Genomic DNA, 21671 nt, shown 5'->3' with positions numbered 1-21671 from the left:
CATCATTAATCCTCTACACGGGCTGTTGAACTTTTTTCACTTGGAGACATCAACATCGCCCAATTGTAATCATTTTCAATTTAGTCTACCATAAAAGCTTAATATCCTGCCAAAGCCATCTGGTTGGGGTGATTTTAGCACTCAATCAATTAATTTTTTAAACACCATCATCAGCCGGAAGCGCTAAAAATTAAAAAAAAAAAAAAAAAAAAAAAAGTTTCGAGGGCGTTTAAAGTCAGACTTTTCTGCGCGCTGCTTCGGAATAACGATGGAAAGAAATCAAATCTCTCTCTCTCTCGCACGCGCGCTCTCCGTTTCTTTCTCGCTCCCCTGAGAAGTGGATCCCACCTAAAAAACTCCCACTTGATGTTATTGATTGCAGTAGGATTGTATTTGACAGGACTTATCCTCACTCTCTTGCCGGAATCACTAAGAGTTTTATGTTGCCTTAACCTCAGAGGAAGACCAATCGCATATTCCCTCCTGAAATCAGACGCTTATGAATCGAGAAAGGAGGAGCTGCTGAACGAGGGAAGACTATAGAAGTGTAGCACACGGATGCTTTACAGTCCTTACGAGATTTTTCCATTTATTGCACAGTGCTGTTGAATTCTCGATTCTGATTGGTCAGAATACGTCGATTTATTTTCTAGAACAAGCACAGCTCTGAATGCAGTTCAACACGTAAGACGTATAGAAATTCACTGCTTCTAATATATTAATTAAATAGCAACATCTAACACCTGTATGCAGGACTCTCTCTCTCTCTCTCTATTATATATATATATATGTGAATGGTGCACCGTTTTTCATATGGGAACGTTTTCTGTGCGGAGACTGGAAGGAGTCCCTAACGACAACACTTTGTCAGAGATTTCATTGTCTTCTCTCTACAAGAGAGAATAAAAGAAAGGCTGATGAGTTAATAAACTGTTTATAGCTGCTATAACATAAGTGATAAAAGGAAGGAGTGCATCAAGGCTGGTCTATGTTCTGGGGTCTAGGTGGGGGAATGAACTTGCCCTAGAGGTTCAAACAGCTGAGTCACTGACTACGTTTACACGGACAGAAATAATCTAATTATTGACCTTATTCTGAATAAGACAATATTCTGATTAAGGTGTTTACATGAGCCGCTTTTAGAATATTCCTTTCATGTTCAGGTTTTACATGTTATAGGACATAGATGGATTAACGGCACACGTCAATACGCCCCCACGCCACGCCGTCCCTCCAGAATTTCACGTGTCGACATACGGTTCGTCTTCGTTATGGAACCGTATACAGTTTTGTTTCATTTTTAATTTTACGAAAAGCGTCTAGTGCAGTTAATTATCTGTCATGCTGTACGTGCAAACAGACGACTGCTTGAAGCCGTGGGCTGCGTCCCAAACCGCGTACTTACCTACTATATAGCCGAAATACATGTATTTAACCTACTATATAGTATGTACATACGTGGTTTCGGATGCAGCCGTGCTCTCTCGTTTGCCGTGTGTGTACGTGTCCTGTCGCACAACGTGGTGAAAACTCTCACACGACGTTAATAGTGTGATGAAGGTGTGTACCTGTCTGTAACGCACGTCGATAATGCGACTAAAACCGGAATACTCCACACGTCTTAATTCCATTTGTGTTTACCTCGAGTACGACTTTAATCGGATTAATAATCGCCGTTTACATGCTAGTTTCTTAATCAGAGTATCGTCTTAATATCGGATCACTGTTGTCCATGTAAACGTACTGACTCATCAAACGACGACTAAATATCATCGAGTACATTATTGAATAAAAAAGAAATTCTTGTGTTGCTTGTGTGTTTCACATACCTCCCCCGATATAGGTGTTTAAACCGACAGTACTCTTAGACAAAGTCAAAGGGTACTACGTGTGCTGAAAGTTAATGCCCAAGGGTGAGACTTGGGGATAAGCTGTTTGGGGGTTTTTTTTTTCCTCGGAAGTGCAAATCTTTTGCGTACTGATGTGGGAACATCCACAGCAATGGAAGGTGAGAAGCTCCAAGCAAAAGTAGAACATCAGGATGAATCAGGTAAGTCCCGAGAGGGTGAGGGGAGCCACAGCAGTAGAAGTGATACTGTGAGACTGTGAGCATCTAGACAAGTGTGTACATTTGTTTTCCCACATACCTACTGTATGTGATAATGGGTGAGAGACACCGTATGTGTCTAGGTTTGCGGAGGTGTTTTGAAGAGCTGCACTGGTGGCTATTATAAGGACAGGACAAAGTCTTATGCCACCGTCGCACAAGCCCCAGGTTTAACTGTATGAGCCGGTGCTTTCTTTGTCTCTTCAAATTTTGTTCTGACAAAATTTCATTAATTCAGATAGGAAGCCAGACACACACACACACACACACACACACACACAGAGAGAGAGAGAGAGAGGTATAAAAGTGTGGAAAGGAACTGGACATGAAGTCTAATTACGAGTGGAACCAAAAAAACCCTCACCAAAAACAGTCTATGAAGAACATGGCAGGTATAAATTACTTTATGATCTGTTTACAACATAGTCAAGAATGTCCCATTAACCCAAGCCATCTTTTTCATTTTATAACAATATTTTACTGTACTTCTTTTGAATACTGCATACATTTTATATCCATCTCGAGTTTTATCCGCACAAAGTAGATCTACGCATGTAGGTCCTCCGGATGGTTGGAATGTGTGCACAGGTGGGAATGTAAATTAGTTGGAAGCAAGGTGATGCTGTTTTTGTTTTGTCATATTGACAAATGTATTCCGTTACAGGTCAAAATTCTACGAGCATTTACTCTCTGTATGAGCGCAACACCCTCAAAACACAGGCGGGCAAAATTAAACAAGCGTGATCCATAAAACAGTAAAACCACTGATTAGCGACTGACGCTTAGTAGTGCCTATTCGGCGTGGCTCAAGGTCCCTTTCCAGAACCTTCACGCTAACTGTTCCTCAGTGGTGGAATGCACTTCCAACCTCAACCCGGACCGCAGACTCTCTCACCATCTTCAAAAAACAACTAAAGACCCAGCTCTTCCGTGAACACCTAACAAACCCATAAAAACGCCAACCCAACATTATCCTTAAAAACTATTTAAAAAATAATTATTCTGTCTCTTACACCTCTACTCTGCACACTTTGCTTTTCTAGAACTCAATAAAAAAAAAAAAAAAAACGAAACATTTTGTATAGTAGCACTACTCGTATTGTTCTCTGCTTGATATATGGCTTTGCTTGCATTTCCTCTTTTGTAAGTAGCTTTGGATCTGCTAAATGAATAAACATAAAAACAACAAGAGAAACAGGAGACTCAGAACTAAAGAATACACGATAAACAAGGCTTGGACTTGACAAAACCATGCAGCAAAACTTCACAATGAGGCAGGGGCATGCGGTACGTCCTGCATTACCGCTGAAACAGGACGTACTAATCACTACGTTTGTGTATTCTGACTACAACCCCGGACACACTACATCCGCCATGTTAGGACTGTCGTGTGACCGTCGACGTCCTCATAAACACAAAAATCTTAAACGAGTTAACAGTTTATTCGAGTGTTGTTAAACGAGTCCAGTTTAACCAAGATTTCACACTTAAAAACAGCCGTCCGCACCAGTCCCGTTGCGTCGTGGGACTGTTTGACTCGGTGTAGCGCCCATCGGTTACGTACTGCAAAATCTCGCCGGAAGCAGTGCGCCATCCGGGTATTCCTCGCCTAGTTAGAATTCGGACATACTGCCCTTCTGACTTACTGCTTTTCGCCTACCGCGTAGTAGGTGAGCGTGCGGTTTCAGAACACAGCCGTGGCATAAATAGACCAACTAATCAAAAGTAAACACAGAACAGGTGAACACAATCAAGCAACAAGCCAGTGACAGGAGAAGGGTGGAGACAGGAAAAAAAAAAAAACAACAGGAATTAAACCACCACAACACAAGCATTATGACTTTTCACCACGGGAACGACAACACAAGAGATGGACACTGACATGCTTCCTAATGGGATTTGGCCTTATGATTTCCATTAAACGTTAAAATAACTAGATACTGGTGTGAAAATGGTTAATGGAAACCATTAGGCCAAACCAGTAGGTCAAAAGAATTTGCCTAAAATAACTAGCCGGTTTAAAGATTTCAAGTTACATACATTAGGATCCACTCTCAATTAGATTTTTTTGTGTGTATTTTAATTGTTGGTGTTTCTTAATGACTGAACCCTGAGGACAGTTTACCGCGTAGGCTAATTTCTACGTGTGTTCCGTGTTATCAGCCTTTCTAGCTTCAGTCAGCATAGAAATTTTTATCGCTTAGAGGAGAGTCTTAAAGGTTTTTTTTTTTTTTTGGTGTGGGATGGGGGGAGGGGGTTTAAAAATAAATAAATAATTGAATCTGATACAATCGTATTTAATAGAATTAAAATAGTTCTTAGTAATGGATTTGGACTCGGGAACCATTTTGTACGTGTCGGCGGAGTACGTTATCGGGAAGGTATATTAACAAAGCCGTGAAAAGTAATTAACCCCTTAAACTCCCATTATCATCACGTAGTGATTTATCTTGAAGCACATTATTCGGTAAATATGATGAATTATTGAGTAACTACAGTGAAACTAATTGGAAAACTGGATGAATATTTATACTACGTCTGAGATTTAAAAAAAGTTCATATATTTAAATAATGGTAAACCGTTAATAAAACATGACGCTGTGATGGAATACCTTCACTTGTGTGCAGAGGTGAGGCATTTAAGTCTCTGCTGCACCGGGGAACGTGCTAGAAACGTACACCTCGACGCATTATATTTATAAAACCTAATATTCTGCCCTGCTTTGTGCCTGTGGTCGTGTTGGCGTTGACTTTTGGAGGAATGAAATTCAGAGGTGATTCACAAAAAACCATGGATCAACGAGCAGTCAGAAGAAAGGGGAGTTAAAGAAGAGTTCTCTCTGTCTCATAGCTCATCCCACAAAGGCTTCAGAGTTTATGCGATCATTTCTCCACAAAACAAACTGCCAGGAGGTTGTGAAGCAGCGAGGAGAAGGAGAGGAAGGAGAAGAGAGCGCTTATTTATCAAGTGGAAAGCTCGACGGGAGCAATAAAGTCATCAAGTGAGGGGAGAACGGTCCTGGTTAACACACGTTTTCTTGACCTTGACATACCGTAGGGTGCCAACGTGCAAGTCCCGTCCTTATTCCGTCACGTATGCAACACTTTCCTCTGTTGATAATTGCATTCAAACGTTTTTAGCGGCTTGAAAAATCCTCATCAACCTGAAAGACCGAGAACATGCTGAGTTCGAGTAAAAAAAACTGAAACAGGGAATTGGGGTGGGGCATATCGAGTGGCCCCACCCCCTTTTTAACCGACAGCCAATAGCGTTTAGCTTACCTCACAGCCAGGAAGCCTACAACCGTTGAGGGGCGGGACACTAAAGATTCTATAGAGCATTTGACCGGACAGAAAATCCGAGGACAAGCTGAAGTGCAGAATGATGTCATCAAAATTGTTGAGCCGTATCGGCGGTAGAGAGAGATTGTAAATTTTGAATGCATGCGTACATCTCCGAAACGTGAATTTTGTCATTGTTTTGGAGCGCTCTAGCTTATAGAGAACCATAAGGTGGACATATTCATAATTAAAGGCACAAAGCTTTCATGGGGACTTTAAATAATACCTCGAATCAGCACTGCTACAAGTGCTTTCATACTTCCGTGGAGTAGAAATAGAGCAGCATGGCCGATTTCATCATTAGTTCTTGTGGTTGTTAAGGGTTTGGAACGTGCGCACACACACACACACACACACACCCCCCCCTCCCCACAGCTGTCAGCCAGTACATAAATACCAACAACGAGGATTTGTCATGCCATAAAGCCAAGAGTGAATGGGTATTATGGTCAGACTCTCTCTGATTATTTGTGAGCTGGGCCGTAATTGAACGCCGTAAATCCTGCAGTTCTGAGTTCCATCAGAGCAGGAGAGGGCGTTCGCGAAGGACCTTTCTCACACAACTTCCACTCTCGTCTCTCTCCCTCTGGTTACCTATAAAACTTCAACACTTGTACACGATTCACAAGGAAGGCGTGTTAGTGCAGTAAATCGTGTCTAGCCATGTTGAGACAAACGATATCGGTAAACATTCTATATAGCGTTCTGGTTTAAACTGTAAGTCATGATCTTCCGCCATCCATCAGCGAACACGGACGGACCATCGTGGGCGGCTGTGGATCAGGTGGTAGAGCGGGTTGTCCGCTAATCGTAGGGTCCTTGGGCAAGACAACGAACCCCAAGTTGCTCCCGATGGAGAGTTAGCGCCTTGCATGGCAGCTCTGCTACCGCTGGTGTGTGAGCGGGTGTGTGAATGGGTGAATGAGACACAGTGTAAAGTGCTTTGGAACCGCTATGGTTAAAAATTGGTTGGTTATAATATCGCCAGAGAAAACTGACACGGACATGGTACTGTGTGTGTGTGTGTGTGAAGGTGGTACGAGTGCATCCGTCTATACACTAACAAACTATACACGTACTGGCCACTTTATTCAACACATCCACACTCTAGCTCCACCTTCTAGACTTGATCATCTTTTCATCTCCACAGTGTGTTAACCATCCTAACATCCTTCACTACACTCCGTTTCGGACCACTCACCACCGTTAGCCGGATATTTTTGCTTTTTGGACTGTATCTCTAACAAACCGTGACGCCGAGGTGTTTAAAAACCTCTTGACGCTGCGGTATCAGATACACACAAACCCTCACAACACACATACTACCATATCCCTATCACTGCTGGGCACCCGGTCAAAATCCACAGCAGGAAAAAAAAAAAAAAACATGCAGATTCCCAAAATTATAATACACCAATTTTATCAAATTACACACATCTGGCAACCCGAGGTAAATCAGAGGCAAATCCCTTTGATAAATGACCAAGTTTTCCTTCGTTCGTTGTATTCTTATATTCATTTGATTCATTTTTTTTTTCCAGGTTTTTCCTAAGCATTTCCGGAAAGCTCATAAAATAAAAATAAGAAAAATATACATATACGTTGGTTTTGTTTCATCATTCAGTCGATTGTGATTTCTTTCTTGTGATCTCGTTACACTTCCTTATTGTATTCGCACTCAGTTATTCTTTTATAAGCCTTCTCTTCTAACACCGACTACGTTTACATGGACGGCAATAACCGAATTATTCTTATAATATATTATTCTCATAGACTACGTTTACACGGACAGCAATAATCTAATTATTGACCTTATTCTGAATAAGACAGTATTCTGATTAAGGTGTTTACATGAGTCGCTTTTAGAATACTCCTTTCATGTTCAGGTTTTACACGTTATAGAACATAGATGGATTAACGGCACACGTCAATACGTCACCGCGCCACGCCGTCCCTCCAGAATTTCACGTATCGATATACAGTTGGTCTTCGTAATGGAACCGTATGCAGTTTTGTTTCGTTTTTAATTTTACGAAAGCTTCGAGTGCAGTTAATTATCTGTCATGCTGTACGTGCACATAGACGACTGCTTGAAGCCGTGGGCTGCGTCCCAAACCGTGTACTTACCTACTATATAGTAGCCGAGATGCATGTATTTAACCTACTATATTAGTATATAGAAATACATGTATCTCGCCTACAACGTAGTTTCGGACGGAGCCGTGCTCTCGTTTGTCGTCAAACGGTTGAGCGCTGCCGTGTGTGTACGTGTCCTGTCGCACAACGTGGTGAAAACTCTCTCACGACGTTAATAGTGTGATGAAGGTGTGTACATGTCTGTAACGCACGTCGATAATGCGACTAAAACTGGAATACACCACGCGTCTTAATCCCGTTTGTGTTTACTTCGAGTGTGACTTTAATCGGATTAATAATCGCTGTTTACATGCTAGTTTCTTAATCAGAGTATCGTCTTAATATCGGATTACTGTTGTCCGTGTAAACTTACAGACTTTTAACCTACAAACGATCCTATACACGCTAGCTCTAGAACGCTTTAATGTCCTTCAGTCCTTCTTATCCCCATGGAGAAACCCCTAATGGATCTCAAACACAACAAAGTGTTTCCATCTAATAGCGGGTTCCAAGAACAACACTTTCAGAACGGTAAGTGCCAGGGTTGTGCGTGAGTGAGAGGTTTTTACATTCAGTCACGTTTTGAAGCTCATTTGGGGGAGGGGGGGATGGGGGGTAGTTCATTAACACCGGAGCCTATTGGCTGCTCATGCGACACTGTATAACGTGTTTACAGCATACTAAAATTACTCCATTTTTTAAAAAATATAATTTGGGAAACAACTACACAGGAGTGGGCTGGATTGGTCAGAATTCATTCAGGAGCAGGAGGGAGTGGGATTTTAAAAAGGGTCCAATGCACATTTCTAGTAAGAACCCTTATAATATCTAAAAACACTGAAAACCCATTTTCCCCCTTTAAATAATATACACACATACACACACCTCCAGGGTTGAGGGGTCGATTCCCGCTACGGCCCTGTGTGTGTGCGCGGAGTTTGCGTGTTTTCCCCGTGCTTTGGAGGTTTCCTCCGGGTACTCCGGTTTCCTCCCCCAGTCCAAAGACATGCACTGTAGGCTTCATATGTCCATCGTAGGATATATACACATCACATATTATCATAACGATCTTGCCTTCCCAATGCAAATAATCTGCGCGTCATTTCTGAGCGGACACACGCGGAGTACGAAAATGATATCCAGTCCACAGCTGTGCTCAATTAGCAGCCCGATCACACATAATCACACATAATGAAGTGTGTGAAGGCCTTCTGGGACGCGACACGGACTTCCACGAGGTCAAAGATGTCCGAAACGCCTCTGAAATGATTTATGGTCTTCTTTGACGTCTGTCCATCTCTCTCTCTGACTCTCATGATGGCTCACAGAGATAGAAGGACAGGCCGGGCACATCTTCTAAAACCTCACACACACACACAGAGCCCCTGCTCTCATTCCCTCCCCGTTCCGGCTGAGCGAGCCGGCTGATTTAATGACCTCATGCAGACGGGCCACAGCGAGGGGGAGATAGATCGAGAGAGAGATCAGCAGATGAAAGAGATGAATTAACCAAACAAGAGAGAGGTGTCAGGTACAGGGCTGAGTCATTATTGTTCATGACTATTCACCATTTCCACATCATCTCTATCTGTTCCTCTCTCCAATCCCTTCATTTACTTTATCTCCGCTTCAACTCGGAGTTTGCAAAAGCGTCCCTGCATCTCAGAAGAAGAAAAGAAAAAAAAAAACCCCCCCCCGACGGAGGGTTTCATTTGTGGCTGCCCTTCAAAATTCCTGCCAGATATCCAGGCTTCATTTCAAATGATTGCTCGCTTCTTCTCTCTCTGCTCGCCTCTAGAAAATCATTTTCAGAGTAGATTTGGAGGGAATCACGATGTGAGATACTCCGACAGAGTGCGACTTCGGTTTCAGATCAGAAACACACACACACTACTTTTTTTTTTTTTTTTTTTTTTGCGTCTGTGGCTTTGTATAAGACATCATCATGATGCAGAACAACTTTTAAATCATAACGTGAAATCACAGCCTCTGCAGGCAGACTTTATATGCATCACACACCGAACGGCAATTTCACACCACCCAAGCGCTGAACACTTGACTATAAACCTGTATCTGCCCACTTCACGCTTCCGACTGAACAGGTAAACCCTTTTAGAACCGCACCGACAGCTCACGGGCGTTTAACGGGTTAATACAGACACGTTTTATTCATTTCGTCAACAAACCACACCGGCGACACGGACTGCCAGTTACAATTACAAGCTGGAGACTGAAGCAAATATAACAACAGGTACACACACCGCATAGCCTGAACGCTAACACCTGAACGTAGGTGCAGCTTTCAGTCAAGTACAGACGCTTCTTTGCTCTGATTGGTTGGAGGTTTGCTGGTCCACATCGTTGTTGTTTTTTTGGTTTTTTTTAGAGCCTGGAGCAGAAGTGTTTTTAAAAATTTGAAAAGGTTCAAAAGGATAAAGTTATCTACAGGTAACGTATAATTTCCTTTTACTGCTTATGCATCACGGATGAGTTTATGGCTTTGAATTAGACAATTCGAACACGGTTACACATATTACGCCGATCTGTTTGAACCCAGGCTGTGCATAGAAAATATTTATGAAGTGTCGTCAATATGTGTAACTAACATTTGGGTCTAGTCGAATGAAGTACAATCAATATGTATAACCAACATTTAGAATGATTACTTAAGCATCGTGTAATAATCGATAATCAGTTAACGAGCATAATCTAGATGTATGATCGATATTTAGAAGCATAATCTAACTCCATAGTGCACTTTTTCTTTTTATCAAGTTATATTGTATACAAGTGCGGACTGAGTTAGATGAATTCTATACCATAATTGTTTTTCTGTATCAAACTGCACCTTTCTGCACAGCCATAAACTGTCATTAGATATTCGCTGGAAACTGCTGTTGTAAGTAAACAACCTTGAGGCCGGATACCGATTAAGGAGTTAGGCTAGGGCCTCAGGAAGGGAGGTAAGATATGAGCTAGGACGGCAGATAGAAACGGACAGAAGCTCGGTGAGACATAAGAAAGGAGCGTTGGTCAGAGAGAAACAAAAAAACAAAAACAAACAAAGACTGTCTGACGGGAAACCTTTTTTGTTTGTTTGTTTTTTTTTAGACAGAAACCTTGTCTTCATAAAACCTTTTCAAGAAAAACAACTGACTGCACATGCACCTCAAATTTAAGATTTAATAATTCATCGTGGCGAATAAGATTGGTCTGTTCTCGACGAAGAAAAAGGAAAACCCCGCCTAAGATGAATACGCTGTGGAGAAAGGAATAAAAAGGGCTGTATAATTTAGGTGTTTGCATAATTTAGACTTTCTGCAGTGTCTCACTTTATCGTTTCAATAAAGTCGCATTAACTTTTGACATGGACAAACCCTTGGTCTCTGAAGCTTCATTGTCAGGCTGGAACGATTGTCTGCTACGACACGTGTGACACGCCTGACTCTGCGTTCTGAACCCCAGCTTACAAACCAACTGAAATGCACTCTACAACTCGTGCAGTTGTATACGTGTACATCGTCTTCTATCTTCTAAAACAACTTAAAGCATGCCACGATCATACTCTAAGGATGTATCGGGTATTTGGCGGACACCCGGCGTTCTGATAAGGCTGCAAATCCAGGCCAAATCGGCTTTCTCTAATTAGCGACGCAATTATTCCAGCATCACAATGTGGCAACGGATCGCATATTACTGATTAAATAAGACCTCATTTTTAAGCATAGCCCAAAGCTGTACTTAAACCATTAATAATCCGACCCAAACCCGTTATAGCCGATCAGGGCAAAGATTCAGGGCAAAGATTCAGGGCAAAGATTCACCAACAAAGATTCGTGTGTTGTCTGTTCTGAGATGCTTTTCTGCTCACCACGGATGTAACGAGTGCTTATTTGAGTTACTGTAGACTCAGCTCGGATCAGACCAGTCGGGTCATGCTCCTCCGATCTCGCTCATCATCAAGGTGTTTCAGCCTGCTCAAAGGGTGTTTCTCGCACCATTCTGGGTAAACTCTAGACAGTCGCGTGTGAAAATCCAAGGAGATCAGCAGTTTCCGAAATACTCAACCCGGCCCGTCTTGTACCAATAAACACGTCACGGTTAAGGTATCAGATCGCCCTTTTTTCTTCGTTCTGATGTCTGAACTCATACAGTACACCTCTCTGTATGATTTTTTGCATTGCGCTGCTGCCACACGATTGGCCGATTCGACACACGGAAGAGTTCATTAAGTGTAAGCCTCTTTATATTATCCACCATATCAAGCTAACCAGGCAAGAAAGTTCACCGTGGAATATTTTTGCATAGAAATAGCCTACAATTTTGCCATGATCACATAATGATTACAAACTAGCTGCGGAATTATTTTGAGAATACGGGACACACTCCCCCGGCAGCGACCCTGATCAATTTTGAACAGAAATAAAATGAGCGGGTGCATCATCCATGTGTCTAACCCTACACTCTCAACCAGTACCCATGTGTCTCACCCTACACTCTGAACCAGCATCCATCTATGATCTAACTTCTACAAGGTAGAAAGTCAAGCTTTACTAGTGTATTACTGATTCTCTATTCTAATGTGCAGGTGACCGTTCATGCAAAATTAGGCATTGCATAGGCTACAATACATACATTAGTGTTGCACGCGACCTGTATTGTGGGAGGTTTAGACCGCACTGTTGTGAGGGGAAACACCGCGCTGTATCCTCAGGCGCTTTATGGATTAAATGACCGACGCATGAATTAATAAAGGCGCGCGCAGTTACGCAGCAGGTGCGCGCGGCGTTACCCGAGACGCGCGCGCCAAAGCGCAAATGATCCAATTGGGCACTACATAAGGGTGGATCAGCATTTCACACCGCGTGGAAGGAGCAGTGTGGGGTCTGATCCTTGCACTAGGGCAAAAACTTTACGCAAACAATGCATGTTGTGTATCCGCACGAGTAACATAAAATGCGCATTTAGAAAAACAACAACAACAACAACAACAACAATAATAATAAGCGGTCTGAAATTTCCAAATGCAGTGACATACAAAAATGTAGAAATGTCCCTTTATATGTTTGGCATGCCTCTCAGTGTGTCTTTTTATTAGGAGGTTAATTAATAGGCTGGTGTCAGCTGTATTACAAGTCACGTGATATGGGTAATGTTTTTCTCTCCCTCTCAGAACAATCTGGTGTTGTTGAATACACGCAGAAAAATAAATAAATAAATACATTTGAAAAATGCCTGGTTTAAACGAGCACTAGAGTTGGAGAGTAAGACCTTCCGTGTTGATTAGATTCCTAGAGTAGCTTATTCAATTAACACCTGCACCATTAATTGAACTCTAATTAGCTGTGCTGCGTGCTCTGTGTAAACACTGCACCGAGGCGTACAACTCTACTGTGATGATTTCAAACAAATAATAAGAAATACAATTGAAATAGGGAGCGGGGGAATGAAATAACTAATAAAGGATTAAACTCGGTTCTTACCTGCTGCCTCGTCCTGAGCTTTGGAGATCAAAGCGCTGCTCCGTGGTGACGGTGCGCGCGCTGTACGTTTCCACGTTTCGCCTTCTCCCTCACTCACTCACTCACGCACGCGCTCGCTCGCTCTCTCTCTCTCTCTCAGTCCCTCCCTCACGCGCGCGCGCGCACGCGTCTCCCCCCCCGCGCTACTAAAGTAGTAATCTGTGTTCTCTTGGATTAAACATTTATTAAATAGCATGATAAAAGAGCACGCCACGTCAGCAATCTCATACGCGCGAACAAGCCCTAAAAGTTGGTGGTTTATAGTGGATCAGGTATCCTCATCGAGATGGAATTGGTTAGTCGGAAATATGATAAGTCTACTACACCATGTTTGGTAAAGAAAGCTGGGTTTGAAATATTAAGATGATGAAAAGACTATGTTGGGGGATTAAATTCGTCCCAGCATTAAAGAATCTCAAGTTTTGGGCTATAGTATTTCTGGTGACGTCGACATGAATCAACCAAACAAAAGAGTCAAACAGTGAGTCAGTCAGACCCTCAGGCAATAAGTCAGTCAGTAAGGTGTCCACATCAACATGGAGTTGGTTAAGTCAGTCAGTCAGCCAGTCAATTAATCAGCCAATAAGACAGTCAGTCAGTCAATTAAGTGTTCACTTCTACATGGAACTGGTTAAGTCAATCAGTCAGGTATTCACATCAACACGGATTTGGATAATCTGAAATATGACACAGTCTATGTTTGGTCAAGAAACCTAGGTTTCAAATATTTCAAACTATCAAAAGACCGAGTTAACTGTTTACATTAGACCCCACATTAATTAATCTAAAAATTTTAAACTATACAGTATTTCTGGTGAAACGAACATGAACCAACCAAACAAAAGTGTCAATCAATCACTCATTAACTCAATCACTCATGAACTCACTCACTTTTGAAGAAGCACACAGAATATTTCTTCATTTGTTTCTGAAGGCATTTTGTCTTAAGTTATGGACACTCGTTGTGATGTGGCATTAAAATCCCCCCGAAGTTGCTGTTGTGACTAATGTAAACATCGCTGCTAGAAAAAACTGTTTTCTTGCCGCGCCATCACTGCCACCTGTAGCACAGAGCAGCATTTCTTTCACATTTATTACTTGGCCTGTTTTAGTTACAATTTACTTTTTCTAAACATAACGTTTCTCACTTGAACTTGGCCTACAACCTGACCTGTTATCGCGAGCATTTGTTTTTCCGTTCAGTGGAAAACAAAAACAGGGCAAGTCCGTTTTGAAGAGCTCCTCGAATTAAAAGCTTTTCACCGCTTCAGTTTGTAAACCATCTGACGCGTCATGCGCTCCAACTGTTTGTCCTCGGCTGCCATCTAGCGGGCTTCATGAAATGCAAAATGATTACTAGTACTATAGCACAATAAATAAATAAATAAATAAATAAATAAATAAATTCAGTATAAAATGATACCGGAGACTTGGCTTTATAAAACATTAAAACCCATTTAAAGTGATGATTTTTGTTTATATTGTTTTTTAATGGCGTCACTCTATTATTATTATTAGTAGTAGTAGTAGTAGTAGTAGTAGTGTTGTTTATATATGTAACAGAGTGTAAGTGATGCATATCAATGTTGTGAGACACAGACTCACTCCTAATTGTACAATTCTTTTCAATTTGATAATGCAAAAATGAACAAAGTGTAAATTACAGCTACAAATACAGACTAACGTACAAAAAGAAAGAAAAAATCCAACACAACAAATTAATAGATGAATAAATTATTTAAAAAATATGATAAAAAATATCATTCTATATAAAAGTTATAAGAGCGAGATTGCAATCAAAACCAATTATAACGTCTCTAAAATTAACGTCTACATCGTGTAGTTTTAACCGATAAATATAGGTACCAGAGGCGTTTATTGACGTGACGTCACTTTCGTGCGCCGGAAGTTAGTTTGTTTGATAATAATGGCGCGTGAGCTGCTATCCAGCGTAGACTCGGGGACTATGTTGTTCCTTTTCCACACGTTTTCAAACCAGTTAATGTGGTGTAATGGGTTAGTGAGCTCCCAGAGGCGTGTCCTGGATATAAACAGCTCGCTGGAGGAAAAGCTGGAGAGGAGCAGGAGGGAATATGAAGGCGCCCGGCGCAGAGCTCGGAGACGGTATGTGAGGCTGAGAGCCTTGGCGCTGTGTTCCCGTGTCTTCCACCTGCACGGTCTGGACAGGCGGGTGTGGAGGAGAGAGAGACCCCATGGAGAAGTGTTCTGGTCCAATGTCCTGGCTAACTTTGATGATGAGCAGTGGGTGGATCATTTCCGCATGTCCCGGAGCACGTTTGAGTTCATTCTAGGGCTCGTCGAAGCCAAACTGAGACGCAAGTCGACTCGCTGGAGAAAAGCGCTGGAGCCGCGGCGCAGGCTGGCCATCGTGCTGTGGTGGTACGCGACCCCGAGCGAGTACCGGACCATCAGCTGTCTCTTCGGTGTTGGACTGTCCACCGTGTGCACGTTAGTGCGCCAGGTCACCTCTGCCCTGAACAGCAGCCTTCTCAAACAGTTCATCTGCCTGCCAGAAGGTGAGAACCTTCAGAACACGCTCAGGGGGTTTGCAGGACACGGATATCCCATGTGTGCTGGTGCAGTCCATGTGACCCACATTCCCATCGGCGCTCCCAGAGAAAACCCGTCTGCGTACTACAACACCAAAAACTGGCACTCCGTTATTCTGCAAGCGGTCGTAGACCACAGCATCCGGTAAGACGTCGAACTTGCTGTAGCTCTTCGTTTGAAAGATAGAACATTTACACTTCCTTGCATGGGAAACTCTGGAAGCCTTGTTATTGTTTGGATGGGCGTGCCCATCCCCTTCACTCCGCCCACACCTCGGTCTGAAATCAGCAAGCGCGCAGCACGGCCAGGTAAAATCTCCTGTTAACCTCATCACGCTGCGCTTTAAAAAAAAAAAAAAGAACTGGATAAGAAATGCAGTAAACACAGAGTAAACACTGGCAACATTTTTCAACGATGGAGTCATTCATCACTGGTCATAGAGTCGAAGCTGGACGCAGGGGTGTGAAATGCAATCTGTATAAAGCTTTTTTTTGAATAGCTTCCTTTCCATAACGAATAGAGTACGGACGTTTTATTTTCACCATTAAGAAAAAGGGACGGCGGTCGCACTTGTGAACGTTCATTTTTTTCGTTGTAACTCAGCCGAACGTCCGAAAGTGATGTCATGACGGTCCTCTAGTTAGCATGCTAACTCTAGGTCAACCGCTGTATTGCATCAATACAAAATAATCCATAGAGCTCATTACACAGGTCATAGAAGGTTTAATGATAACGAGTCTTTATTGGTCACATATACAGTAGACACAATGAAATTGTTTTCTTCACATACCCCAGCCTGTCAGGAAGCTATGAGAGGGTCAGCTATGATACGGCGCCCCTGGAGCAGAGAGGGTTAAGGGCCTTGCTCGAGGGCCCAACAGTGGCAGCTTGGCAGTGCTGGGGCTTGAACCCCCGACCTTCCGATCAGTAACCCAGAGCCTTATCCCTTCACTCTGCCTACTGGTACGTCTGGGATCAACATTACACAACAGTCCTCCTCACAGCGCTAACCATCGCCAAGAAAACCACAACACATTGGAAATCAAAGAACAATATTAATATCACGCATTGGGAAAAACCTCATAATCGGCTACACAACAATGGAAAAACTCTCCGCCTCAATCAAAAATAAAACTTTCAAATTTAACTCTATGTGGGCAAAACACAACAACTATATATGTATACATATAGTGGGGGAAATAAGTATTGGACGCAATCACATCCGCGATCTTGTCTTGTCGACTCCGTCTTATAACTGTCCTCTCTGTACCCTGCACCCACCACTCACCCATACTAACATTTGAATACAAAAGTATAACACACATGAAAACATGAATAAAGTGTTAATGGTCCTCCAAAGTGGGGAAAGTAGAGTGGTGCAGAAGGCGGAGCTTTTTGTGCATTAAAGGGCTCTAGAAGTAGAATAGTAATTCTAACCATGTTCAACTCCACCTACTGTATTTAATCAGTAGCGACTCAATTTTTTTTTTTTTTCACGACAAATCTTACTTTACGCGCCTTTTAATAAAAAAATTAAAGCTTTGGATACTTTGTTGAACCACCTTTGGCTGCAGTTAACGCTGGGGTACGTCTCTATGGATTTAATAGATTTAACTACCGCAGCATGTATGTACTGTTTCTTTTTATCCAGCTTTACGGACGTATATGTTGGCTGTCCTGGTCGCACAGACGACGCGAGAGTCTTGACTACTTCTCCGCTCTACAAGATGGCTGAAGAACAAGATGGATACCTGTTCCCTCGTGAGGTAAACTATTTTATATATACAGCGATTATACCCGTTGTATTTACTCACTACACACAAACACGACAATATAAATGTATATTTTAGTTTCTGAAGAACGTCATATTTACAGTATCAGTTAACGTTGTGTAAACTCTACACAGGATGCCTTGACCGTGAACGGCGTGGAGATTCCTGTTCATCTGGTCGGAAACGCCGCGTACCCCTTAAAGAAGTGGCTGCTGAAGGCATTCACAGACGAGCAGCGTCTGACTCCGGAACAGCGTCGCTTCAACAGCCAGTTACGCTCAGCTCGCACGGTGGTGGAAAACGCTTTCGCGCGTCTTAAAGGTCGTTGGCGGTGCCTGCTTAAACGCAGCGACGTCGATGTTACGTTTATGCCCGACATCGTCACGGCTTGCTGCATCCTGCACAACGTGTGTGAGCTGAACAAGGAGGACTTCCTGCCTGAGTGGACTGCTGACTCTGATGAAGTCTTACAGCAGCCTGACACGGATCTTTATACAGACACGGTGACGGACAGTACTCAAACTATTCGTGACGCCATGGTGACAATCGTATGAGTTTGCAGAAAAGCAAACCCACACACACACACACACACACACACACACACACACACACTTCTGATGAAGTTAATAAGCTGTGAGTGAAACACAGTTGTGGAACCTGCTCTAAATGTGCACAGACGGTTGATACGTTTTTCTTGCCCCTGCTCTTGTTCATCTCAATCAGCGATCTTCATCTGGTGCGGACCGTCATGCCGATCTAAAATTTAAAAAAATAAATACATGACAGACGCAAAGACAAAATCTCTGAATGGAAGTTATTCATTATTAATGGCTGTGGAAGCAAATCCGTAAATCTTTCCGAAACCGGCACTTAGTTTTGTTTTATATATAGTATATCACAATTTACATACTGATTATTATTATTTTATATTCATAATCATCAAAATTTATTTTTTTCCCCCACTGACCGCTTCTGTAGGAACTCGTCCTACGGTAAATCGCTGAGCCTTGTCTTTTATATCTGGGGTTATTATGATATTATGACGCGTTACATCATCATTCTCACCTTGAGTGAATTGCACTTGTTCAATATTGTCGCGCAGAAAAATATACTTACGCTATTAAATACCTCGGGTCAGTAGCGACCCTATAGACTTTTTACAATAAATAAATTAGCCTACAAACCAGATATTACTCGATAATTTTATATATATATTTAGTTTTTCTTGTTATATTGTTGATAAAAAAAATAAATTGAGGAATACTAAGAAAGTGGAGGTCTAATGTGAAAAAATTAACGAGGTGGAGGGTACTAGATCACGTCCCGGGTCTAACCTGTGTGTTTACGGGCTAAATAAATCGCCACAATAGAGGCGCCACTCACGGTCAAACTGTTATCAGAATGTGTCCTTCCTCACCCCGACAGACCTTATCAGCAGAACAACGTGACCTCCTCCTTTCTCCTTCAGATACCACGGACACAGTCGTAGAAGCCACGATAGCGAGTCAAGGCCATCAGTGGACCATGGCTGAAGGAAACAGGAAACATCACCCACACACACACACACACACACACACACACACACACACACACACACCTAAAACTTCCCACTGCTAAACATATCACTTAGTAGTACTGATCGTGAATTTCTAATAATTCACATTGAAAGTAATTCATATCACACTAGACAGAAGAACAACATCGACGTGAGTGACGGCAATTTCAATCAAACTGCCCAAGGATACGATCTTGCTCAGTTACACAAGAGAATTACACTTATGTGCCTTTTTTTAGGATTGAGAAATACAAAAATTAAAAAAAAAACCTGAAATAATGTGTGCTGTTGTTTTGCCTGGAAAGGAACTTGCCATATAATGATTTACTTTCGTATAGTGTTGCATTTTGGTTCAAAATGTATTTCTTTTCTTTTTTTTTTAAATACATACAGTGATGTGCATTATATACAGGGACAGTGCTGAAAGAGTTACTCCAGGAAGACTGTGGTGAATACTAACAACACTTTATATCCACTTGGTATTATTAGTGTTTCCTCTCCCTCTCTCTCTCTCTCTCATATATATATATATATATATATATATAAACTTCTATAAATTCTTCTCAAGGTTTTTCCACGTCATCCCGCCACTCTTGCCTCGGGTTCGTTCCAATACTGCTGTATATCCGAGTCTAAATCTAAACGGCCATGTACTGCATAAATCCCAATTTATCTCCTAGTCGTACAACGAAACAGGAAACCTTTCAGAAATAAAGATTACTAAATAGTCAATTTTATTTATAAAGCACACTTAACACAGCGAAGTTGAACAGAGTAAAGAAAAGTCAAATAGAAAACAGAATAAAACCGAATGAAGACAGACAACAGACAATAGTAAAAATGAGATTAAAACACCTGGGAGAAGAGATATGTTTTAAGTCTCTTTTTAAAAGTGGCAACTGAAGGCGCGAGGCGGATGTCCAGTGGCAATTTATTCCATAAACGAGATGCGGCGACTGTAAAAGCTCCATCCCAACTTTGTTTTTAACCGGGATCTGGGGACATGCAAAAGAAACCCATCAGAAGATGTTCGAAGTCTGTTAGACGAATGCGGTGGAAGAAGCTCTTTGAGATAGGAAGGAGCTTGATCGTGAAGAGTTTTAAAAGACAAACGACAGAATCTCAAACTGAATCCTAAAAAAGGTGCACAGTTACAAGTTGTCAATCAACCAAGGCATGTTCGGTGGCCAGATTTTCCTCCTTTATTTATTTATTTATTTATTTATTTATTTAAAAAATTGTTTTGCACTGGAACTACAAAGCTAATATAACAACTACAGGAATCTTACAACTCCTAGTTTAGCATCATATAAAGTACAGGTGTAACGTAAATTATACGTCTGTATCCGGATTTAAACACGAATTGGACTAGAAGGTCTTATTTTTATTTATTTATTTTTGGTAGAAGAGAAATACCAGCGCTGTCCCGCATGGTGTGTGAATTCTGGCTCTGACAGTTCCTCGACCTCAGCTCCATCACTCTAGTTTAGTATAACCGATTCCTGCTCACACAGTGACTACGTTTACATGGACAGCGGTAATCTAATTATCGACCTTAATCTGAGTACGATAATAATGTGATTAAGGTGTTTACGTGAGTCGCTTTTAGAATACTCCTGTCATGTTCCCGTTTTACATGTTTTAGAACATAATTAGATTAACAGCCCGCGTCATTACGTCACCGCGCCACGCCGTCCGACGTCCCTCCAGAATTTCACGTATCGACATACAGTTCGTCTTCGTTATGGTACCGTATACAGTTTTGGGTGTTTGTATTTATTTTTTTTTACGAACGCTTTAAGTGCGGTTAATTATTTGTCGTGCTGTACGTGCTAATAGACAACCGCTTGAAGCGGTGGGTGTGTCCCAAATCGCGTAGTTACCGTCTATATAGTAGCCGAGATACATGTATTTTTCCCCACTACAGGCCTATGGTAGGAAAGTATGCGGTTTGGGACGCAGCCGAACTCTCTTGTTCGTCGTAAAACGTAAAACTGCCGTGTGTGATCGTGTCCTGTCGCAAAATGCGGTGAAAACCCCCACACGACGTTCATAATGTCATTAAGGTGTTTACATGTCACTACTTCACGTCCATAATGCGACTAAAACAGGAGTACTCCACCTGTCTTAATTAGATTATTGCTTACTTCGATTATGACCTTAATTAGAGTAAGGTAAGTAAAAATGGCTGTTTACATGATAGTATCTTAATCAGAGTATGGTCTTAATCGGATTAAGAGTGGATTATTGTTGTCCATGTAAACGCATCTAGTTATTGCAGTTTGTACGTACCCATGATGTTTCCTAATAATTTTATTTGGTTGGATTTCTGTAAACTAGTTGCGCAATCGAAACCACCGTGTCCCTGACCGGGCGGTAACTAAGGATGAATGCTGTAAACCCATCACGTCCGTGTTCATGAATCCTGTGGATTTCAGATCTAACCGCTCGCTCACGGGCGCAGGAAAGTCAAAACCTCCTGCTCGCATTCCCAGTCTCAACCCCGTCACATCCGTGTGTGCATCACGTTACCTGTTCATTCCGAATAACGTCTTTGGATTTGGTCACGTTCCTCATACGAAGACACCTAGATCATTACGCACTCGCCTCAAACCGCGTCGAGTTGTTCATTATCTCAGAAATCTGCTACCATACAGTGGTTCCTG

At 42.0% G+C, this 21671-nt stretch overlaps 2 protein-coding genes across 4 annotated transcripts in view; one reads left to right on the top strand and one right to left on the bottom strand.

The window, feature by feature from the left end:
* Positions 1-14955, bottom strand: part of cdh23 (cadherin-related 23) — a 232171-nt gene extending 217216 nt beyond the window's left edge. Inside the window, exons 1-2 of one of the 3 annotated variants that reach the window (XM_053620400.1) lie at positions 14279-14955; positions 13999-14168 (exon numbers count right to left, since the gene is read on the bottom strand). The gene's annotated coding sequence lies outside the window, so the exon portion shown is untranslated. Of the gene's footprint in view, positions 1-13068; positions 13186-13998 lie in introns of those variants that run through there. The other 2 variants (XM_053620401.1, XM_053620399.1) reach the window with 2 other exon arrangements.
* zmp:0000000634 (uncharacterized) lies at positions 14946-18119 on the top strand. The gene is made up of 3 exons (XM_053620402.1): positions 14946-15822; positions 17330-17444; positions 17585-18119. Exons 1-3 carry the CDS (start codon positions 15035-15037, stop codon positions 18002-18004), a joined length of 1323 nt encoding a protein of 440 aa, XP_053476377.1. The 5' UTR covers positions 14946-15034; the 3' UTR covers positions 18005-18119.
* Positions 18120-21671: the final 3552 nt, after the last annotated feature.

The sequence above is a fragment of the Ictalurus furcatus genome, chromosome 3 (genome assembly GCF_023375685.1).
Source record: "Ictalurus furcatus strain D&B chromosome 3, Billie_1.0, whole genome shotgun sequence".
Lineage (NCBI taxonomy): Eukaryota > Metazoa > Chordata > Actinopteri > Siluriformes > Ictaluridae > Ictalurus > Ictalurus furcatus.
This window is presented reverse-complemented; position numbering and strand designations above follow the sequence as displayed.

What these genes read in the sequence shown, in the direction of transcription:
- zmp:0000000634 (XM_053620402.1), top strand. Translation starts at nt 15,035, where the DNA reads ATGGCGCGTGAGCTGCTATCCAGCGTAGACTCGGGGACTATGTTGTTC. An exon ending in GTCGTAGACCACAGCATCCG is followed by an intron (nt 15,823 to 17,329) that starts GTAAGACGTCGA and finishes CTTTTTATCCAG; the next exon opens with CTTTACGGACGTATATGTTG. An exon ending in GATACCTGTTCCCTCGTGAG is followed by an intron (nt 17,445 to 17,584) that starts GTAAACTATTTT and finishes AACTCTACACAG; the next exon opens with GATGCCTTGACCGTGAACGG.